Consider the following 25,170-nt stretch of genomic DNA (forward strand, 5'->3'; position numbering starts at 1 on the left):
GGAAAAAGCCACGATTGGCAATTGCAGCAGGAGATCGATTTCCCTGAACGAAGGCAGCTAACTCCTCAACTTGTTGCCCAATATCTGGCCGCTAATCCCAATCAATATTGGTTGCTCCAGGATAGGTATCTCAACTGCAGCCAATGCCAAGTTTGTGTGCACTGGCATCTGAAATTCTGGGAAGAATATCGCCCAAGTTAACAAGATAGAACTGTGCCTATGGGCAGGGTATTTGGTGCTCGATATACTGATGGAAATATGCCACCAAGTGCAGTGCAAATCCCACGGTACAGCAGTCACTTGATACCAACGTGTATAATTATTAAACAGTAATAAGGAATTCCCAATTTGCACTTGTATCTATAATATATTTCTCCAGCAAATACCAATATCCAGATTTGTGAATTCTGAATTACCAGTAAACAGAGATACCAAATCTTTCCAGAATAGGTTTGCCCTCTCAGCCAAAGGGGATACAGTAAGAGAAGACAATGAATTTATTCAACAGATAATTTCTCCTCAGACACAGTTGCTACAGAAAGAGGAAGCTCTAAATTCAAACCTGCAGATCAAAACCACTACACGTCAACAGTGGAACTGAATTCAGAACTTAAAACCCTCACCAAGAAATAACAACGGCAAAAGACAATTGGATGCTTTTCTCTCACAATGGGCTCATATTTATAACACCAAATGACACTTAGCTTCTTCTTTACTCTTTTCACTTAAGAAGCTTCATCTTCACATTTCATTTTATAACATCAAATAACATAAAGTGCCTTAATAATAATAAAGCGTCATTAATTAATTAATAAATATGAACCCCATCAGTAAATAACTCCATCCAATACCAGTGACGACCAACTGCCAACGCCACCAACTGCATGCTAAATATGGCAACTGCCCAAAATAGATTTACTAAAAATAGCAAGTCCCCAACTGAGACCCTCGAATCCCACTGTCGGCTCATGAGGGTCAAGATGAACTGACCAAGCCAACTGCAGAGTCCTGCTGAGAATGGGGACATTACATTTTGGGCGTAATCATTATACCTTGTTTTAGTTGTTTCAAATTATATAGGGTTTTTAAGATTGGATCTTGGTGAGTGGTGGACTCATTCTTAGATATTATATTCAGCCATTCTAAGCTCAGAATAAGTTCCTCTTTCTGTCACATGTTTCCAAAGATGTTCGCTGAAGTGTGAAAGGATTTGCTGAAATCAACAAAATAAGCAAAAAAAAAAACTATGTTATCACAAGAGTCGTTAGTGATCATACTATGTGTGAGCATATGATATTTATGAAATATTTACTTCTGAGTACTGTGACACTTAACTCTTACTCTTTTTTCAGCTAACCATTTCTCCTTTTAACTCTTTGAAGATGACTTTAAAATGTTTTAGTGAGCAAAAATAAATGATTACCACACTGTACTTAGAGGGATTGTCTGCCAGCTTTTTATATAGTTACAATAGAGTTTTTGAGTCATTTGTTTGGGAAAGCCTTATTTGAGAGCAATTTTAGATATCATCCGAATATGTGGAGTGAGTATGGTATCTGCAGCCTTAAAAGTTTTAGCATGATAACTTTCACCATCTTTTTGTTCCTATATGAAAATTTCTTTTTCTTGATTTTGAACAGCTGGATAACTTATTTTTTCATGTAATAGAATTAGCAAAGAAACAAGTGAATCGAAACAAATTTTTTATTATATGTTTATTGCTAATTTCTAACTTTTATATTCCATTAGCAAACATTTAATTATAATTTTCCGAGATTGGCAACAATTTCAATAATTTTTGTACAAATGCACCTTCTCTATTTGGGATTGCATGTGTAAGGAACAGGAAAATGACATGAAAATGAATTTGTTGTTTATCATTTTTCTTACAGTTCAACTTCGACAAAAAGGATTTTTAAACAACATTCTGCATCAGAAAAGCTTATGACATGTTTTCTATCAGTCATTGGTATTCCTCCCTTGTACTGCAGGAAATACTTCTAGACATTTAAATTAGTAAGAGTACACCATTATGCTAGTTATAATATTATACTGCTACCATATCATATCAGGTAATTTTTAAGATTATAAAATACACATCTTTGATGTGTGACATAAATATATTCAGTATTTATAAATTTTTAAGGATCAAATGTGAGAGGATTTATATATGCTGGTTTATAATTATCAAAATCTGTCTCTTGCCAGAAAATTTTTCATGACGACATCTTGATTACCACTTTTATGTAGCAGGAAATTTGGCCAGTAGCAATGCTTTGTGGCCATACTGTATCTATTGCTGGTCTAGCAATATGTGCACCAGGTAACGATCACAAAGAGACACACAGCTTGGTAGAGAAATGCTCACCCTCTCAGATCAGTGAAGCTTTGATCAGTGTGTGTATTGATGGTGTCCTGTGTACATGGAGCAGCCTTACTGGGCACTGTAGGCGTAGGCGGAAAATGCCTCCATGGGTTGGCAGTGTATCTGTACTGTCTTGTCTTCCCAATTATCGTAGGTATGTATGCATTGCTTGTACTTGTGTTAATGTAGGGCAAGCACAAACATGCCATGCCACTGAGGTTATTGCAGATAAAAATGTAGGAGGAAGCACCAAAGAATCTACTCTTGATGGAGAAGGAATCTTGAAAAAGATGGTAAAATCTGCTATTGTGATTGTTGATTCATTGAATCTCAATATATTGAAAGTTATATATCATGGATTTTTGTCAATAGGGACAGTAAATTCAATGGCTATTGTCCCTGATATGGTGACAAAAAGAAATAAACTGGTCATGGTGTCTGATCTTTTTGGAAGGTTACAATACTTCAAACTTAACGAGGAAAATATTACAGCTACTGAATCAGCAAAGGATCCAGAAAAAAGTGATCACACACATGTTTCATCCATAGATTCAACAATTTCCAATCTTGATGGAGCAAAGATTGTATCAATTGCACCGAATGGGAAGCTTGTCCTCTTGATATATAAGAATCGATGGGTAGTTAAATACTCCAATGGAGGTGCTTTAATAGACGAGTCTTGTGTTGATAGCCTGCTTCTTAGGAAAGGTTCTTCAGGAAAACCTTTCTTGATTGGAGGTATGTTCCTAACTGAAGGTAACTACAAGTGTGATGATTTAAAGGTCTCAGAGACGGAATATAATATTGTAACCAATGTTCTCATTTGGAACAATCAAGGGGCAGCAGTTATATATGGCATTTTGCAGTTGGGGCATGCATCTTATGCCAGGGCTCTATTTCAGGTGCCCCTAATTTCTTCCGTTCTTGAAGGGGATTTATGTATTAAATTTGATCTAATGCAAGATTATCTCATCCGTATAGAATCTGTGAGGTCAGATTTTGGATTGTCTACATTTCGAGAAACACACATTACTATTTGGTTGCCTCTGCATGCTGCAAGTTGCATCCAAAGCCAGGGAGATTTAGATGCACACTTAAAACAAAGCACAGGCACTATTCATTCAGATGAGTTTTGTTGCATGGGAGTAATGCTTGGGCAAGGTGGGTTTTGGTTTGATTGGTCAAAAACTTCTTACTCATCTTATGGTGACACAAGTCCAATATTCAATTGTAAAGAAAAGATTGATTCTTTTGAAGGGAATCTACAGAAGGATGTGAAAGTGGGGTCTAGTGATGCTGAATATTCAGGTTGTTTAGGCCGGGAGATAAATTCTGCTGACTGTTTCAGCAGAAGCCAAACAAAATTAATAGAAAGGAGCAATATTATTACATCTTCCATGATTTTGTCTGGGAAATTCTCTGTTCCTTTGGCTTTAGTTTATGGGTTTTGTAGTGGTGATATAAAACTTGTAAGGTTTGAATGTCTTTGTCCAAGTATTTCTATTGGACAGGATAGGTTGCAAATTAAGCATGACTACAGTATGGCATTGCAATCTTTTAGAGGTCACACAGGTCCTATACTTTGCTTAGCTGCACATAAGAAGCTAGTTACCACAACAGAGAACAGTAGACACATATTAGTATCAGGAAGTATGGATTGTACCATACGTTTGTGGGATTTGGAGGGTGGCAGTTTGATCTCAATAATGCATCAGCATATTGCTCCCGTGCGGCAGATTTTGCTTCCAGCGCCTTGGACGGACCGTCCTTGGGCAGAGTGTTTTCTTAGCATTTCTGATGATGCATGTGTGTCCCTTTCATCCTTTGAAACATTAAATGTCGAAAGAATGTTTCCAGGACACCCTAGCTGTCCAAAGATGGTGGCTTGGGATTATGTGAGAGGATATATTGCTTGCTTATGTGTGCAGTATACTACTCATGGTGGTCATAATGACATTTTGTATATTTGGGATGTAAAATCAGGTGCTCGTGAACGAATTCTTAAGGGTGCTGCAGCGCATTCTATGTTTGATCATTTTCTAAGATGTATTCACATTAACTCTACTACAAGAAAAGTACTTGATGGATCGACATCAACATCATCGTTGATGTTTCATTCTAATGAAGAAGCAAATCTTGATCTTCATGGGACTATAAAGCCCGAGGAGGGGTTGGGTTCAGCTGGTTCCAAAAGTTTCAGCACAGTAATTGGATCAACTGAACTGGTTAATCTAACTGCTAAAAAAAGTGAAGGGAATTTTGAGAAGCTTTCGTCTAAAGTGGCACAGGTTCTTGGTCAAGGCGTGAAGGCTTCATCACCTGCATCTTCTTCTGGAGATGCTAATGATAGCAACTACTTAAATCAAGTTTCCTCACAGAAGATCCTTAATAACAAACAACAGCTGATCAAAGGAGTTTGCCCTTATCCTGGTGTAGCTGCCTTGCAATTCGATCTTTCCTCCTTGATGGCTTCTGATCTATTACAGCTACCAGTTCTTAAGAAACATGAAACAAAACATAATCAGCCCGATTCATCAGTAGGATCTTCACAAATATCCAGAATAGAAAGTCAAATTCAAAATACCTGTAACTCTCCATCTACGGATCCCGAAGTTGTGATCCAGGATTCAGAACATCATCCAAACTGTGTGGAAGAAAATGTATGGTTGGGAACAATTGAAGGCCATTTACTTCGCATGAGCTTGTCATTTCTACACTTGTGGGGTGCTGATGATCATCTTGACAAACTACTCATAGAGGAAATGGATATTTCTAAACCTGAACATGTTGGTGTAGCTGCAGGATTGCCTGGTGATAGAGGTTCACTTACATTATTCCTTCCTGGTTGGCGAGCTACATTTGAGGTAGTGCTCAAGACATTAATGGAGTTTTAATTCACATTATCTGTTAATTTCAATCATTTTCTGATGCATGAAGTTTGTGGTTTGCAGCTGTGGAAATCTTCTACAGAGTTCTGTGCAATGAGGTCACTGACAATGGTGGCTCTTGCTCTACGCATAATCAAATTATCCAGACTGAGTTCTGCTGCTAGCAGGTAAACATTGTGTATCGTCCCATTACAGATTGGATAATTGTATAAAGTTATAAACTAAATGGTTATGATTTAAAGGTCAGTTGAGTCAAAAGGGGCAATCAATATCAATTTTCTAATGAGGGTTAAGATTCATTTGTCATTCCAATCGTTTTTCAAAAATAGAGTGATTGGTATTTCTAGTCTTGTTAGGTCAATATACAAAAAATAACTTTGATCCCATCAATGGGATACTTGTACAACCTAGATGTGAAAGGTGTGAGTCTAAAGTATTTTTTTGATAATATCGAAGAGCTATAAAGGCTCTCATCCTTGCTAAAAGTGGCACTAAATTACAAAATGAACTAATTGTTTGATAAGAAAGACCTAAAAAAAGGTGTAAAATAAAACTTTCCTACAGAAAACTAGAGAAAAGGCTGGAAAATGTCCTGTGACAACAACATTAGGACAAACTCTCTGCAAATTTGTACAGCATAATTACCTACCCCACCAGAAAGGAGCTGCCTTGAGGAACATAAGCCACCCATACTCCCTTGGACTGGTCCACACAATTTGCAACACCTGGAGTGATCTGAGAGAAATTGATGCCATGAATAATTTTTGCTTGTGAATACACCAACACAAACCATCATCTAGACAGGGAAGTGTCCATGCATTAGAAACCTGTAGGGTATCCTTACAGTGAATAACCAAGAGCTCTTTTTACCTCTATCTTGAGATTAACACAAAAGGCCTTAACATCTTTGAGCTGATGAAAGGCTACAAGAATCTCCCTGTTGAAGACCTTGTAGCTAGTTGATTCAAATTACCACAAGCCACTAACAAAGAGTCACCAATATCCTCTTGCATTTGGCTAAGGAACAGAACTTTAGAGAGCAAGCAACAAGACTCATCCTTTCTTAAATGCTACAAAAATAACTCATCAATAGATTTTTTTTGCAATTAGACGCATGCTTTTTTAAGCCATATTTCCTCAATCTACATTTCACTAGACTCATGACTTTGGGGCTTGAACAAATTTCAATCATTTTAAGCTGCCTATTTGAAGCAACTCCTTGATAATGTGGTCGCTGGTCTTAGAGCATTTGCAAGCCATAACATTGTAAGTCTTGGGATCCACTATGACCAACACTAACAAAACTAGGTCATCCAAAAGAGCATATGATCAAGGAAATGTTGCTCTACTATACTTATCTAGGTACAATGCACAACCATCACCCTCATAGATAGAACAGAGCAGCTTCACACACCGCATGTAATTAATCTGTATTATGATAATTTAACCAAAGATTTTCCACCTCCCACAAGATCAATAAAAAAATGAAAAGTAATCATTAAACAAGGTACCTGGGAATTCTCACAAACATATTGATACACTTAAAAAAGAGGGATTGTGTCATAAGGGTGATTTGATCCTAAATTCATTGATCTCAAAACATCCCAAAAGAACAAAACATGTGAAATATAGAGGTAAATCAAGCACCAAAAGGGCTTCTAAATGTGTCCAAGAGTCTATTACGAAGTAATTGGAAAATATTTGCTTGTTATTAAAAGTGATCAAGATATAAATTTATACAAGAGATTGAACGATGTTTCCTTAAGAAACAATCGTAAAGAATAGAAACTTTCTATTCTAGCTAAGAGAAAACTAACAGTTATTTACAGCTAACTAAAGAATAGAAACATTCTATTCTAGAAACAAAAAACTAAATATTAGAAACATTCTAATATTTACAGAAGATTACAATAGATAACCATTAGATACTAAATACAGTTAATAGAAACTATCTATTATCGTAATACTCTCCCTTAATGGTTAATCTATCCAGAGTATGAAGCTGTCAAAAAGCGTAAAAGGTAGATTTTGTTTGCTCAAGGTGCTCCGCATTGTTCACTGTGGGCTATGAACCAGATTGCTTAGATAGGGCAGTTAAGTGCTTAAATAGGGCAGCTAAGTGCTTCCGACATTCAACCTTCATGTGCTCAAACTTGTGGCAATAGTTGCATGGAATGTTTTTCTTCTAAGAGCCTTCTGAATTTGGAGTAGAGGATGTCTGCTGAGAAGATTGCTGATGGTACTTTGGATAATGCTCCAAAACTTTGCAGATGAGCATAATGCTCCAAAACAAACCGCAAAAAGTCATGATTTTTGAGGTGAAAAATCAATCAAAACCCAACATGATTTTTGGGGTAAAAAATCAATCAGAACTCGACATGATTTTTGGCCATGATTTTTAAGGTGAAAATCAATCAAAACTCAACATCATTTTTTTGGTGAAAAATCAATCAAAACCTGACAATACAAAGCTTCATTTTTTTAAGGAAAATGGTAAAACCCAACAGATAATTTTTGAGGAAAAAATTACAAACCCAACAAAGGAATTTCACACAACTTTGCGAATTAGAGAATCAGAAATTTTTAAGGGAAGATTTAAAGAAACTCTTAATTTTTTTTTTTTAGGGAAAAAAAATGAAAACCCATAAGATTTTTTTTTAAGAATTTTTTTTAATGAAAACCCACTAGAATTTTAAAGGAGGCAAAACATGAGACTTTGCGTGGTAAAGCAACACATGCAAACAACATGCAAGCACATGTAACAAACGTGTAAGTACATGCAACAAACATGCAAGTACATGCAACCCTCAAAAAATGGAGAAGAAAGAATATGTTGGCAGTTTTTGGATTAGTTGAATCAAAAATTGAGGCACAAAAATCGAGGCACCCAAAAAATAATATATGACAACCCAATTGAGATCCCAACAAACCACCAAAAAATTTGTAAAAAAATTGATCAAGTACATAAATTAGGGTTTTGAACAAAAATGACCCTGTTGCAAAAAAATACAAAAAATTATCGAAATGTGTAGGAAAAATAGACGGATCTGGATAGAAATGGGTTGCAGAACTGAATTAGAAGTCGGTATATTCAGATCTCTTAGAAGTAGAAACCTAGTCGGATTATAGAGAGAGTTGAAAGCAAATATGCATGTAAATAATTTTGAAAATAAAATGTAGATAATTTCAACCAAGAAATTGTAATTATTTTTGAAAAAATTTAGAGTATTGGCTCTGATACCATATTATGAAGTAATTGGAAAATATTTGCTTGTTTTTAACAGTGATCAAGAGCAAAGTAACTTGACTTGGACTCATCAAGGGTAACTTGACTTGTGACCGGACAGTGACTCGGCAAAGTGAAAAAACGTTGAAATTTTGAGATTTTTTAGGATTTAAAGAACATTCCATGCACCCATTATTGAATAAAGCTTGAATACACAATAACATCATGAAATAGAAGGTAATTTGATCACAATGCACATACTTAAAAGTTAAACATACATCGATTACATAAGTACAAAGGTAAATTGCTAAATACTAAAATTTAAATAGTAGTTAAAGGAAATAGAAAAGTAAAACATAGAATCATAGATATATAAAATGATAAATCCGTGAAACCCATCAAAATATATATCAAATCCATGAAATCCAACACATCAATAGTCATCATCAAATGTTCCAAATTCCGATCATATGTTAAGTTAAACAAAAAGCTAAAAAAAGACTATAACTATGGCTCTTAGTCTTCATCCTCATCATCTTCCTCATCCTCATCCTCATCCTCATCCCTAACCTCAACCTCAAACTTAGTATAATCTATAAAATGCCTCTTAATAAGGCGTTTACAGTAGGTCTTGGATGACTGATTAACCATAACATCAGCTTGTGAGGTGCCCTCTAGGATCAACTGTAGTCTCTGCCAGTGCCTATGAGGTGCCACTAGGAACAACTGTAGCTCTTTGGTCCTCTGTTGCCATAGTCACGACCTCAGCCTCTCTGTCTGCGACGTCAACTCACTCTAGGTCCTTATCATCAAAGACAAGATCAGTAGCCTCAGTGATCCACTCAAACTCTGGATCAACCTCCTCTAGAGTAATCAGAGCGTTGTCACTATCCAAAATCTCCTTGGTCCTAATGCGCAGGTTGTAATGCACGAATATTAGCTTATTCATTTTCTCCATAGACAACTTGTTACGCCTCTTCGAGTGGATGTGCTTGAACGTGCTCTAGTTGCGCTCACATCCAAAAACGCTACTTGGCTGGCTCATTATGTGGATGGCGATTTGTTGAAGGTTTTTGGTTGAAGGCCCAAACATTTACCACCATCTATCTGAATTTTGAGAAGAGGAAAAAATAAATATTAGTCTCATTTCAAAACTTGAACTTTAAAGCTAGAAATTTAGAAACTAGATGTATAAGGCTTAAGCTGCAATTTTTACTTGGCTGCAATTTTGTACGACCTCCTTTGCAAATTTGACTTGAAAAAATGGGCTCTGTTGCATTATTATAGGCATCCATCTCAAGCAATACATCTGTGGCATTAGTGACCATCTTCGATATCATAGTGTATTGGCCACTAAGAACCTTCTCATCTGCCTTGAAATCTTCATGGAAACAGTATGTCGGATTGAGGTAATAGGTTGTTGTGTGGATGGGTTTATGAAGCCGATTTTGCCATCTCCTATCAATTATGTCCCAAATAGGGCCATACTTGTCCTCAACTCCTACATATTTGGCCTTAATTTGGCCCTATCCATGCCTTCATCAGCAACTCGTAGGAGGGCTACAAGGGGCTCAGTGATCTACAAAACAATTAAACAAAAAAATAATTTAGTGAATGATGAAACTTTGCAAAGTTGCACAATGAAAATAAAACAAAAATATGTATGAGATAAATTAATTTATAAAACTTTAAGACAAGCTTTTAAAATTTAAATTACCTCCATAGTCTCTTTACATGGCTCGCAAAAACCTTCTTCATCATAAATGCATTTTGTTGCATCGATCCTTGCAGAGGTGGTGGCAAAAGAGGAGGAACTCCATTGTGGACCAACAAGCATGTACCTCAAAGCTAACCTTGAATTCAGCAAGGATTTTAGTGTGATAAGATTAGAGGCAAATCTTGTGATATCGGGACGAGCCAACTCCTTTTCCTTTGTGTATTCCCTCATAATGCTGAGGACCAAGGCATGATTATAGATGAACTTGCAAAGATTTTTGGCCTTAGCAACACATGATTTCACCCATTCAAGCTTGCCAATATCTTCTAACATGAGGTCGAGGCAATGGGCCGCACATGGAGTGCAAAAGATTCTTGGGTGTCTCTCCATCAAAAGTTTTCCAAAAGCAATTTTAAATTAGTTGGTAAACAATTAAAAATTTAGATGTGTTAAACAACTTTTAATTTTCAAAATTTAATGAAAAACTAAAATAAAACTTAGAATTTAAATTTTACTTGCAGCAACATAATTAGTTGCATTATCAGTCACCACTTGGACAACATTCTCTTTCCCCACCTCCTTTATGACCTCCTCAATAGATTCACATAAGAATTTTGCATTTTTGACATGTGAGGAAGCATCTATAGACTTCAAAAACATGGTGGATCATGAAAGTAAAATTAAACAAAATAATTATCATTGAATAGTCAATAAAACAAAATTTTAGTTATTCAGTCATATATTAAATTTTAGACTTCGAGAAGTAGAGGATGATGAATTACCTCGAGTAGAAATAAGAAAATTGAGGAGAGTCCCATTCCTCCTATCTATCCATCCATCCGTCATAATGGTACACCCCCCTTGGCTCCAAATCTTTTTGTGGTCCTCCAACTCAAGTTTCATCTCCTCAACCATTTCTACTAAGAGGGGGCCACTCGACTCATCTTCAATGGGGGCTTTAAACCCCGCACCACAGATGGAAACCACATCAATCATCCCCTGCCAATAAGGAGTCCTATTACATCTATAAAAACATTTTAATTAGCATATTTTAACATCAAGTTAAAATTATAAAATATAATTTAAAAATTGAATTTAAAACTTAAAACGTAAAACAAACAAATATAAATGAAGTTGAACTTTGAAGTACCTGGCTGCTATAAATGGAATGTTGCAGATTTACCAAAACATGCAAATTGCTCTTATTTCAGCATCATGGATCTCCCTACTCTAGACCAAGCTCTCAAGTGAGGGTTGTGCACTAGGAGTGGAGTGTGGTACAAAAAAATTGTCCAACCTAGATTTTTTGACTCTAAGACCAAAGGTAATGCCAGTGCTACTAGCAGGGGCAGCGCCACTAGCAGTGCAAGGGATAGATGTAGAAGAAGTACAACTAACAGAAGCACTAGGACGATAGGGGGAAGAGAAGCATCTTCTCCAACACAACCTATTGAACCTAGGGGTGTAAAACTAGATATAGAAGCATTTCCAGATGAGCGTGGAAGGGAATTGGAACCAATCTGAGCCAACTTTGCTAGTTGTTTTTGTTTTAATTTCTTTTCTTCTTCATATTTTTCTAAGGCAACATAACAAAAATGTTTAGCCTCAGGAGTTGCAGCTTTACAAGGCTCAACATCATGACCACGTATGCCAGCAATATGGTATTTCAATCTATTTATCCCCCCACTATTAACGGCCTTACAAAATAGGCATTTTGTTTGAGTTCTACCTCTACCCAGAAATTCTGTGGTGTACTTCCAACACTCATATTTTTTATTGCCTTTAGAGAGCTTGGGTTTTTTAGCTGGAGGAGCCATTATGAGTAAGGAAAAATGTCAAGGTCGCTGCAATAAGACATTTTAGACGAAATATTATCATTTAAGCATTGTATTTTATGCAAATCTAAAGTAGAACAAAACCCATAAATATACAAAAAAATTCATCAAAAAAACCCATAAGCGTAGAGAAAAAAATCAACTTTCACCTCTTTGAAATGAGTTGATAAGTGTTGAGAAGAGCTCCTATAAACTCCTTGATGATCTAAATGCAAGCGTATAGTTGCTTCAATGTCACAAATGCAAGCTTTTCTCCCTTTCCTTTTAGCTGGTTGCAAAACAATGACACTATTTCTTTTTTTCCTCTCTCTCTTTCTTTTTCTCACAATAGAGTGTTATGAAAGCCCTTTTAGGGTCTTAAGGATAAAAAAGAACCAAAAAATATATTTAAAAAAAAAACATTTTTTAATGTTTTAACCTCTGTCGGATGTTGACTGCCATGGCCAAGTCACGACTGTCATGACCCACGAGTCACACCTTGACTCGCGAGTCACGAGAGTCAGGCGAACCACACTCCTTGATCCGCCGAGCCTGGGTCACGGGTCATTTTGACCCGGCAAGCCCTCCTTGACTCGTCGACTCGCAGCTAGTCTTGTTACTCTGATCAAGAGATTAATTTATACCAGAGACTGAATGATGTTTCCTTAAGAAACAATCGTAAAGAATAAAAACTTTCTATTCTAGCTAAGAGAAAACTAACAATTATCTATAGCTAACTAAAGAATAGAAACATTCTATTCTAGAAATAGAAAACTAAATATTAGAAACATTCTAATATTTATAGAAGATTTCAATAGATAACCATTAGATACAAAACAAAGATAATAGAAACTATCTATTATCATAATAGAGTCAACACCATTTTCAATGATAGCTGAGAAGGGGACTTGTTCAATCCCATCATTGATCATCAATTTCACACCTTATTACATTCATGAGAGCATTGAACAAGAATACTAAATCAAAAGATTCACGCCTAGCAAGGGATTCTTCAAAACCCTTGATGCTTTCCAACTAGGTAAGGACTTTGTGGAAAGGCTCAAAATAACCATTGACAAGTCTCTTTCAACATTAATCTTTTTGTCACCAGCCTCCTTGATTAAAGAAAGATCTCCCAAGGTTGCCGATGTAATGTTCCCCTTTTCTGGGACATTATAATTCTGTGTTGCCAGCTCACTTCGCCTAGGTTTCGGGGGCGAAAAGGTTCTTTACAGGGTTCAGTTTGAAATTTGGCCTAGACATTTCCAGTTCCAGACCCATCAGAGCAGTTTTGGCAGGTTGTCCAAATGCTTACTATTTTTAGTAAGTAATCAGAGCTCAGTATTTTTGGTACATCAGTGCTGGGTTGGAAGCGTCTTGCCGAGAGCTTTCCAACAAGCTATTGCACATGCTTATCAGAGTTCATTTGGTCACTTATTTTAATGCTTGAATACTATAAGGTTTACTAACTAAGTGACTATTAAAGTTCACTTAACTTTTCACTTTATTTAAAAAGGTACTGTTGGTTCCCAAAACCGCAGATTGAAATCCTACGAGCCTTGCCTGCTCGATGCTGGGATATCCAACTAGTTAAGGCCAAGTTGACAGGATTGATCGATGCGATCTAAATCCCTTGCGCTTCCAGCTCTGCAAGACTGAGGCGGGTGCACCTAATCCTGGACGAAATGCTTAGATCCAAGATACTTAAAACAGATCGATTAGAACACGAATACAATAAAAGTTTCCCAAATGGAAAGAACTATAGGAAAACTTTAAACTTGCAATTTCTGAACTGAGAACAAAATTAAATGATTGAAATAATGTTTAGATAAAAAATAAATATAGATTAATGCAACAGATGAATATATTAATTCCGCAAAGGCAAGAAATGAAACATATGCCAGCGTATGGATTATGAATTAAGGATAAAAGACCAGTGCCTAATTAAATGGGCAATAGAGTCAATATTATTAGTTGAAACATACAACTTTATAAAGTTTAATATATTTTAACTATAAAGAAATTTAATAATTCGGACGCGACGAATCAATTATATAAAAGCAATTTAAATTAGTTTAAAATGCACTTTGACTCCTGCGGAGACAAATTAGACATAAATACGGAAACAATTAAATATTTCACAATATTTATGTTTATCTAATTTAAAATGTAACAACGATCCAGTCCACTTATCCAAATATTAAAATGTTTATAGAAAATAATAAAAATGTTTATAAAGGACACAACTTAATAAAAAATTAAAACTTTAATGCAAATAAATTAAATAAATACTTCTTACTGATCTGGAAATAAAATCATACTGGAGACATTCCCTACAGGTGATCCATCCAATATAATTCAACTCCAGAATCGCACAAGAATTTATTCCATAATTCACCATCCACGGACTTAGTTCAAAAGGTCATTTTCTTTTCAAATGAAAAAAAATATAATATAACATAAAATATGGCATAGGTAAAAAATTGAAAATATGAATATGAATATTGTCTTGTCTCTTTTACATCTTATATTTATAAACAACGAAAAGGTGTGTGAGGGAACAGACACACCCATTCAGCACCTAATCATATAATTTTTGAAGATTACAAATTTTATTTATCCAATAATCCCTACCGCTTCAGGACTAAATAAATTTAATAGGCAATCAAAATTATTAGAGGAAAACCTCAGAGCCTTCCATACTATAATGGCAACAATGACGATGCGTCTCCCATTTTTTTTTTTTTTAAATCACATTAATTCGGAATGTGCCTCGAGCCTCCATGTTCCAAGCTCGTGCAATCCTTCTCCTTAATCGCACCGCACACAGACCTGCGATCAAAACAAAACAACATTAGACATATATAACACTAATCAAAACTCCTTAATCATTGATGAAGCTCTCCATGCTTTAGCGGCTTTGTCCTTTTAGTTGTTGACGGCATCTTTCATTGCACAAATCCCCTCTTCCTTAAGCACGACTTCTTAGAATCATCTCTGACTTTTACTTCAACCGAGCGTATCCAGGTGTACATAGTAACCGTATGTATATTTGCATTTGCTAAGGTACATAGTGTTGTTCCATCGCCTTCAAATTATTCTCGCAGGCACACGGATGCTGATAAAACCCTCGGCCATAAATCTTTCCTCACCTACAGAAGATGCATCCTTTGACACCACAAACCTTTGTCGCTAGATCCATTGCAACATCTATACTTAACTCATCCGCCGAAGGGACCCTACAGAAAATGTGTTTTGAAAGCATCTTGAAGTACTGGCAATTCGGATCAATGCAGCGGCCTCACATCTCATCTTTGAATAGGTCCAAGAAAACTCAGCATATGGTAAGGAGAAATCACAAGTAGGCATAAAGGAATCGCTGCCATCCAGCAAGTCTAAAGTTTTTGTCAAAGAGATCTGACAGCATTAATCGCACGTGCCATTCTTTCTTTTGAAGTACATACACCCAACTCTTTGAACCATGATACAAGAACAATAGATGCAACTTGCCGCTGGATAGCAGATACCGGTGCTATATGCTCTAGAAATGAATCAACAAGCTTTTGAAACAAAGTGTCTAGTAAATTGGCAACAACTAATTTTCGTTATAAAAACTTGTTGCTAATGCTCTGCTCCAGCATTGAGATCCCACTGTTAGCAACTGCATCTTGATTTCTTCTTGCTTCATTAGAGTCAAGTCTCAGTAATAAAAAAAATAATCTTGACATTGCAATATTCTGGTTACTATTGCTTGAAATGGCTTGACCCGAACTTATGTAATCATCTTGTGTTGTACTAGAAGATTCAGTAACTGTGATTCTCCAATCTGTGGCATTATAAAAGAAGCCAGTAAATTTGCATTGTCTTGCTGTATATCTCCACTTTATCATCTACTGTAAGATCTAATGAAGGAATTCCAGGAATTCATAGAAATGAAGTCAAAGTTTGAACCACTTCTGAACAGAGTAGCGTAGTTCAGGCTGCTAAATAATGCGGACAAAAATGGTCTCTCTCTCTAATCACAGATCATAGCTTCACTTGCCTATAATTTGAACCTCACTATTCCTTTTGAAAATACAAACTCCTTCATTCAAACATTTCCCTCTTATCGTTGCATAGAGGAAGCTTTTATCTCATCACATATTTTATTTCATTCTTTAATAAATTTAATGAACAAGTCTGATCCTGCTCATATAGCTTATGACTTTTTCATAAAAAGGCTGGAATCTGAATATCTTCCCAATAACTCATGTATTATTGATTAATGGTTTATAGCATTATGCTATACAGCATAAAGAAAGGATTTCCCAGTAAGCTTTTCCTAAACAATAGCACATTGCGAAGGCTGCCTAAAAGGATACAAATTTCTGATAAGCTCCAAGAAACTAATTGTAATATCCCCTTTTTTAGCATTCATAGCATGATGTTGTCGTTAACCTATTTCCCCATGGTCCCGTAGGCTAAACAGGACATTAAAGGGACTTAGAGGCCATTTGGCCTAGATAGTTTCAGTTGCAGGTCTTTCTAAGGGGTTTTGAGGCAACTTTGGGCATACTTACTATTTATAGTAAGTCATCTTGGATATGGTCAGACATCCAGTGGCAGCGGTATGTCGATGGTAATTGTTTAAAGTCGACAAGAAGACTTGTTTATCATCGATAAGATTTGTTATGCATTGATAAAGCTATTTTATAAAGTTAAATTTAAATATTTAACTTTATTAATGCACAGACTATAGTTTGTGGGAAATATTTAAATTAAAAGAGTCCCCTTTATTTTATAACACATTGGAGACATAAGTTACATAAATGGAGTTATCTTTTATCCCACATTGAGAAAATGAAAGATGGAGCTCTTGTGAGAACACTATAAAAGAAATGGAAGAGCTTCTTTTTAGCATGCTTGGAAATATAAAAAAAAATTGGGAAATTTTTTGGAGATTATGTCTCAATAGTTTGAAGGACGAAATCCCTTCAAGCTGGAAATCTTGATGCCATTGAAAGATATGGTCTTAAGATTCAACATTGTAGTAGTCCAAAAAAGTAGATACGAAAAGCAGCCCGAAAAAGCGGAACAGAAAAAGCAGGCCAAAAAAGCAATCCGTAAAAGCTGTTTAAAAAGCGGATCCGAAAAAGCAGTCGAAAAAGCAAATCGGAAAAGTAAAGCAGAAGGGGCAGCATTGAAGGAAATTATTACAGCCATCTACAACCAGGTTCTTCTGTTAGTATTGCTTTTTAGGGTGTTATAAGCTTTCAACTGTAAGTGTGCATTATACCAGCATTATCATTGTAATCCATGTAAATGCCAAAGTCTTGGCCATATTTCATGAGCATTGTATTTTTCATTGCAATTAAGAAGATAATAGTTGCTGGTGTCATTTAAGCAATTTAATATCATTATTTATCAGCTAGTTAGTTTGCATACCAACTATTTGTAAAAATGTCAGTTGGCTGTAGGTGTTCATTTCTCATGCTTAGATCATATATATGCACTGAATATTGTCAAAATTAGTAGCACACTCATATTAGGTCATTGTGTAGTCCATTGTAGTCTTCTAGCACAAGATTCTCATTGATGCAAATTGAAGAAAAAGTCATTTGAAGCTAGCTGAAATACTATATCAGTCATACGTCCCTTGCATGTGAATTGTTTGATGAAATTCCTTGAGCTTTCATCAGCATTTTTGAGGGCAGATTTGAGGAGGGTTATTACAGTGGTATCAGAGCTTGCTTGCAAAGTGTTTGACGAAATGTCAAACAACTGAAGTATAAAGATTTTTGGTGTTTGAAGAAGTTATAACCTGTTTGGGTTATTACAGTGGTATCAGAGCGGTTTCCTGCCATCCTGTGGAGGTCTTATTGGGAATATGGATTAGCAAGATAGAGAGAAAAATGTTTGACAAAATGAATGCCAGTTCAGATCAGGGAAAAGAAAGATTCTTACAGTTATTAGACACCTTAGCACAAGGACAGCGATCAGCAGAGCAGAGAGCACAGGAACAGAGTCAGAGATTGGAGCTTATGATGCAGATGATGGCTCGTCAAATGGGGTTGAATGCTAACGTAGGTGGAGGAAATAATCAGAATGGTAACAATTAGAATGGGAATAATCAGGATGGGACACATAATGGAGGTGAACAAGTTGGGAACAATTTTGGTCATGCACCCCAGCGAGCTAGGACAGTGAGTTCGAGGCCCATGATTCCCACATTTCCTCCTAGAGCTCCAGAGCAGCCCGTACCAGAGCCCCAGATCACTGATATACAAGAACAACTGAGGAGAGATTGGGAAGCCGGAGGTCCAGATTTTATAGCTGCAATTACCTTTAGGGAGTATATAGATGTGCGGATGAAGCATATGCCACGTGGACATGACAAGAACCAGAGCTATGAGCTACGGAAGAGAGCAGGGAAACTTCAGTTACCATATTATGATGGCTCGGGGAAGTCTACAGCAAGAGCTTGGGTTCAAAAGCTTGACACATATTTTCAAATGAACCCTATGCCTGAGGAAGAAGCTATTAAGTATGCAGCAATTCACCTGGATGGGTTAGCACACAAGTGGTGGCATCATGGTATGGTCACTATGGGTCATGCACACATTACCTCCTATGTGGAGTTTAAGGAGAGACTGATTGAACGCTTTGATAGGCCTAAGGATCGTACCTTCTCTATGACAGGCAGAAATTTGTATGAGGAGTTTAACAGACATGTTGATTCAATACAGGGAGACATTAGCACATCTTCAGGTAATGGTTTATTTGCATCATCTTCACAGGTAGAAGGGGTTTCAGATGTTGTGCAGGTTGAGTCAGTTGCATCAGAAGGTGATATCATAGGCACACCGGATTGCGTGATTGACACAAATAGTGATTCCAGTACAGTTGGGCTAGATGAAGTTACAGCTGTTGAGGATACTGTCATGTTTGAGGATAGTACAGTTGATCAAAAAGTGAGCATTCATGACTTTGCAGAAAATGAGTATTAAGCATAGTTGGATGCTTCTTCACATGAGATAGAGGCTAGTAGCTCTTCACTTGGTTTGGCAAGCCAGCTGAAGACAGGGGACAAGGATATTGTCGCGGCTTTATCTCATCATGACAAGATGCATGGATTGATTGAGAATCACATTTGAATGATTCAACTGCAAGAGAGACAGAAAGGAGTCACAATAGGTTCTTCTTGTGATGACTTACAGCAGATCAAGGAAGGCATGGAGGCAATGAAGGTAAGTTACATACACCTACTTTCAGATCGCGATCATCTCCTTAATCTTGCAGGGATCTGTTTAGATGCATGGAAGAAGAAGGAGGAGGAGGTTGACCGGCTTTCTCATGAGCTAGAGGATACTCGGAATTCCTTGGTGTGTATTCAGTTGGCTCTCCAGGATTCTGAGAGACATGTGGACGAGCTTTATCTTGAGGTGAGCTCAGTTCGGGAGTTAGCGCATATAGCAGGGACTCAGTTTCCTTTTACAGTCAGGTCACATGTTGATGATTTCTCAGAGATGACAGAGTTTACAGGAGAGTCCCAGGATCTGAGTATTACAGATGATAGCTATTCTGAGGTTGCTCCTTTGGACAGTGTACCAGGGATAGAGTATAGGAGTTTGACCAATCGGCACAATCATGTGTCTAGTCAACTGAGAGTTGGCAAGCGAGACATTGCTATTGCGTGCGAACGTTTTGATGCTGCTCGTCAATTGTTAGCAGTTTATGGATGGGGTTCTCCTACCAGTGATGAGCAGGGAGACAATTATCTTTCCTTGACAGAGATCCACTCTTTATGGGAGGCTATTTGGATTTTGAAACAGAATTATATGCAGTTGGTAGCCGACAGAGATTATCTTATGGAGTGGAGTACAGCATATGAAGCATTATTGGCCAAGGAAGATGAGGTGAGTGAGCTTACTCAGCAGCTTGAGATGACTTCTGAGATTCTTGATAGTACACAGTTGGCTTTCGAGGAGTCGCAATTTCATTTGGCTAAGGTGACCATGGAGTTAGAGCGACTGCAGTCTTTACGAGATTCTATACAGTCACAAGCTGTGGTGTCTGGTGATCCGAGGATGTCCATGGTCGAGATTGTCAAAGACAGTGGAGATGGGAATGCATCCATCCTTGATACTAACATTGGCATATCGGGTTCGTTCCCATTAGAGTCAGGATCAGTTGAGTTGGGTGCTGCAGCAGATTGTTGTGGTATGCCTGATATGGTGGTGGCCTCTAGTACTGATGGCACGGAGACTAGAGATGTTGTATCAAAGATCATGTGTGATATTGGTGAGCCGGCAGTTGGCATGGTTCCTGCTAGTAATACTACTCCCTTGGCGATGTCTTCGGAGGTAGTAGTCAGTTCCAACATGGTTAATGATTGATTGCAGTCTGAGCCATTGACTAAGATTGGCGCATTCTATCGGCATTACACTGTGAGGTATGCTCATCAATTTACCTTTGATGACCATGTTGATGAGATGATGATACAGAGACGTACTTTGGTTCCTAGTGCTTGTCATCAGTTATGGGACGGTTTGACGCCTCGGGATGAGAGTTGTGATGGGCATGATATGGCGATAGGTTCTGCGGTTGACAGCTTGATAATACATGACTTAGAGCAAGAATTTGGGAGTGATGCTTCAGCGGTTGTTGTTATTGATTCTACGCCTTTGGCTATGACATCTCCTGACTTAACTGGTGATCAGTCACAGTGGCTTGTATCACTTGTTCATGGTGAGCTGTTGACTAAGGTTGGTTCTTTTTATCAGTATTATACTGCAGGGTATGTACATCAGTTAGCATTTGATCCTTGTGTTGAGGAGTTGATGGTAGGAAAATTTGGTTTGGGTTCCATTTCTTGCTGTTTATCTTGTGATGTCTTTTCACCATCAGCGATGCAGGGGAGTTATGGTTATGAGACAGTGGCCGGTGATCTGCAGAGTTGTGTTGACTGCAGGAGTTGTATAGTGTGTGGATTCTCCATACTTGGTACAGTTTCATTCAGGAGCGTTCACCATTATTGTAGAGTTGGATTATACATTCTGTATAGGCTAGTGGGATGTGTTGATGGTATTTACTATGTTGGCAGTTTGGGTTATCTACTCTACTTGGGTTCTGATATTTCGAGAGCTTGTTTCTCATGGGTTCCTGACTTTGGAGTTTGGGTGAGTTGTATTCGCCAATTTGATTATGAATTCCTCTTGGTTAATTTTCAGAGGTTGTTGCAGGAGCCTATGTTGACTGACAGTAGTATAGTTCATGACTACATTTGGGATCCAGGTGGATTGATTGGATTGTTGTTCAACCATTGCTTGGGGACAAGCAATTTTGGGAAGGGCGGACTGTAATGTCCCCTTTTTTAGCATTCGTAGCATGATGTTGTCGTTAGCCTATTTCCCCATGGTCCCGTAGGCTAACCAGGACATTAAAGGGACTTAGAGGCCATTTGGCCTAGATAGTTTCAGTTGCAGGTCTTTCTAAGGGGTTTTGAGGCAACTTTGGGCATACTTACTATTTATAGTAAGTCATCTTGGATATGGTCGGACATCCAGTGGCAGCGGTATGTCGATGGTAATTGTTTAAAATCGACAAGAAGACTTGTTTATCATTGATAAGATTTGTTATGCATTGATAAAGCTATTTTATAAAGTTAAATTTAAATATTTAACTTTATTAGTGAACAGACTATAGTTTGTGGGAAATATTTAAATTAAAAGAGTCCCTTTTATTTTATAACACATTGGAGACATAAGTTACATAAAAGGAGTTATCTTTTATCCCACATTGAGAAAACGAAAGATGGAGCTCTTGTGAGAACACTATAAAAGAAATGGAAGAGCTTCTTTTTAGCATGCTTGGAAATATCAAAAAAAATTGGGAAATTATTTGGAGATTATGTCTCAATAGTTTGAAGGACGAAATCCCTTCAAGCTGGAAATCTTGACGCCATTGAAAGATATGGTCTTGAGATTCAACATTGTAGCAGTCCGAAAAAGCAGATACGAAAAAGCAGCCCGAAAAAACGGAACCGAAAAAGCAGGCTGAAAAAGCAATCCGTAAAAGTAGTTTAAAAAGCGGATCCGAAAGAGCAGTCGAAAAAGCAAATCGAAAAAGTAAAGCAGAAGGGGCAGCATTGAAGGAAATTATTACAGCCATCTACAACCAGGTTCTTCTGTTAGTATTGCTTTTTAGGGTGTTATAAGCTTTCAGCTGTAAGTGTGCATTATACCAGCATTATCATTGTAATCCATGTAAATGCCAAAGTCTTGGCCATATTTCATGAGCATTGTATTTTTCATTGCAATTAAGAAGATAATAGTTGCTGGTGTCATTTAAGCAATTTAATATCATTATTTATCAGCTAGTTAGTTTGCATACCAACTGTTTGTAAAAATGTCAGTTGGCTGTAGGTGTTCATTTCTCATGCTTAGATCATATATATGCACTGAATATTGTCAAAATTAGTAGCACACTCATATTAGGTCATTGTATAGTCCATTGTAGTCTTCTAGCACAAGATTCTCATTGATGCAAATTGAAGAAAAAGTCATTTGAAGCTAGCTGAAATACTATATCAGTCATACGTCCCTTGCATGTGAATTGTTTGATGAAATTCCTTGAGCTTTCATCAGCATTTTTGAGGGCAGATTTGAGGAGGGTTATTACAGTGGTATCAGAGCTTGCTTGCAAAGTGTTTGACGAAATGTCAAACAACTGAAGTATAAAGATTTTTGGTGTTTGAAGAAGTTATAACCTGTTTGGGTTATTACACTAATACTCCATCTCAGATTCCTGAAATAATAATGGATAACAAAAGATGCATTGGTTCTGTTTGTTTGCTCCATTCACTCCTCTTATCAGCTTCCACATCAATATTATAATAATAGACTTCAATATATATATTGCAAACATATGCATCTCTTGGTCATGTCTTTCCCATTGGCTGATATGACATGGATGATGAAGCAATTAGGAGAATAGAGACTTATGAATTTTTAGGCTCCATCAGGTACTATGTTCACTTAAGTGACTAAAGGACAAAAAGATGCTTTATCCCACATTGCTTGAAGGAGCGTACATCACATTGGGAAAATGGATAAAGGTACAACAAGCTCCACATGAGAGCATATATGAAGATTATAATATTCAAAACAAATATTAATCTGGGAGTTGTTAATAGTTGCTGGTTATTTCTTCTAGGATGCAAACCTGTGAAGAAGCTTTGGAGGTTGGATGCAAACTTAGCCTTCTTATAGGTTTTATCTACATTTGCCAATCTGACTGTTTTTACGGTTTGTAAGATTGGATCAATTGGATATTTGCATGTTATTGTATTGTTGTTGTATAATACAATAACACACTTTTTATCTGAGTTAACTCCTGGTTTTAATATGTACTTTTGAATATTGGAGGAAATAAATACACTTTTTTTCTGGATTTTCTCGTATGCTTATTTGCTGGTTATGAACAATTAATGTTTTGGAATTTAGATTAAATATTGGTTTACCGTTCGGATTTGAATCAGCACTTAAATATCAAGGGTTATCTGGAAAGGGATACTACAACCGATCACTTAGCATCATTATTGGAATAGTTTCCCAAGAAAAAGATACAAACCTTCACCCAACTACCTTGATCATTATACAAACCACATCTGCAATAGCAGGGCCTGTATTGTTCTTAGGAGCACAATTGAAGTCAAGTTTATGAAAAGCAAGAGAGGCCTTCACACAACCATTTTATTGAACATCCTGTTTATCAATTAGTGCTTTAATGGTGGCAAGAGAGGAAATGTTCAGCACTTTTAGAAGAGAGAGATCACATTGGGAAAGATTGCCTTGATGCTTTGCTACTACAGAATATAAGCTATTATAGAGTATTCAATTTTTAGCCAACATTTCTCCAAAGAACATGATTAGTGTTTTAAGATCTTGCTGTTACTTTCTAATGAAATACCCCAAAAGGAACAAACCAAAGTATTGACTAAATATGGTAGAGATTTTTAGCACCTTTAGGTCAAGAACAACTATGTCTGTGAATAGAATCAAGAAACACCTAGTCTGTAATATCTCTTTCTAGATATTTTTCTAAAAAACCTTGATATAAACGTGCAGATTTAAAACCGAACAAAAAACCAATATTTCATATAAATTCCATAACTTAAATTGATTTGTTACCAGTAGATATGCATACAAGATAACTCATAAAAGTTTGTTTGATTTCTCCAATATTTAGAAATACATTTAAAAAAACTAGCAGTTAACACAAATAACTGCCAAATACGTTACTGTATTATATAACAACAATATAATAACATGCAACAATCCAATAATCCAATCTTATAAACAGAAACAATGGTCAAATTGGCAAATGCAAATTAAACCTGTAAGAAGGCTAGGTTTGCGTCCAACCTCCAAAGCTTCACGAAAGGTTTGCGTCCTCGAAGTGATAACCAGTCACTGTTTCCAGCTCTTAGATTAATATTTGTTTATAAATATTATCCTCTTCATATCTCCCTATGCAGAGCCTGTTGTACCTTTACCACTTTTCCTGTTGTGATGCACGCCCTTTTAGGCAATGTGGTATAAAACACCTTTTTTGTCCTTTAGTAACTTATGTAACATAATACCTTTTTAAAATAAAGTAACAAGTTAAATGAACTTTTAAAGTCATTTAGTTAGTAAACCATATAATCATTAAGCATCAAAATAACTGACCAAATGAACTCGGATAAGCATGTACAATAGCTCATTGGAAAGCTCTTGGCGAGATGCTTCCAAACCAACACTAAGATATCAAGAATTCTGAGCTTTGTTTACTTACTAAAAATAGTAAGCATCTAGACAACATTCCAAAACTGCTTTGATGGGTCTAAAACTAGAAATGTCTAGGCCAAATCTCAAATTTAACCCTGTAAATAACTTTTTTGCCCTTGAAACCTAGGCGAAGAGAGCGAGCAACATAGAATTATAATGTCCCAGAAAAAGGGGACATTACAAAGCCTCCCTTCCCAAAGATTGCTTGCCCTCAAGCAATCCGCTCATACCTGCAGAAACCAAATTCTAGGATCCCATACTTGCCTCGAGAAAGAGGTTCTACTCAGCCGGTATACCCTGACATGCATCTTCCCAAACTTGGAATGATGAAACAGTACAATAGGGATCAAT

General features: G+C 36.8%; 1 protein-coding gene across 3 annotated transcripts in view; it reads left to right on the plus strand.

Moving 5' to 3' along the window:
• Positions 1-25,170, plus strand: part of LOC149548436 (Transducin/WD40 repeat-like superfamily protein) — a 223,209-nt gene that overhangs the window by 51,338 nt on the left and 146,701 nt on the right. For 2 of the 3 annotated variants that reach the window (XR_016354026.1, XM_089792504.1), the window contains exons 2-3: positions 2,251-5,229; positions 5,317-5,420. Coding sequence is in view for 2 of the 3 variants with exons in the window: in XM_089792504.1 (XP_089648630.1) it covers positions 2,251-5,229; positions 5,317-5,420 (3,083 nt within the window). In the remaining variant the exon portion in view is untranslated. The remainder of the gene's footprint in view (positions 1-2,250; positions 5,230-5,316; positions 5,421-25,170) is intronic. The other variant, XM_089792505.1, reaches the window with a different exon arrangement.

Source organism: Cupressus sempervirens, chromosome 7 (assembly GCF_028749045.1).
Source record: "Cupressus sempervirens isolate cs-2001-9-10 chromosome 7, ASM2874904v1, whole genome shotgun sequence".
In the NCBI taxonomy this organism is placed as follows: Eukaryota; Viridiplantae; Streptophyta; class Pinopsida; order Cupressales; family Cupressaceae; genus Cupressus; species Cupressus sempervirens.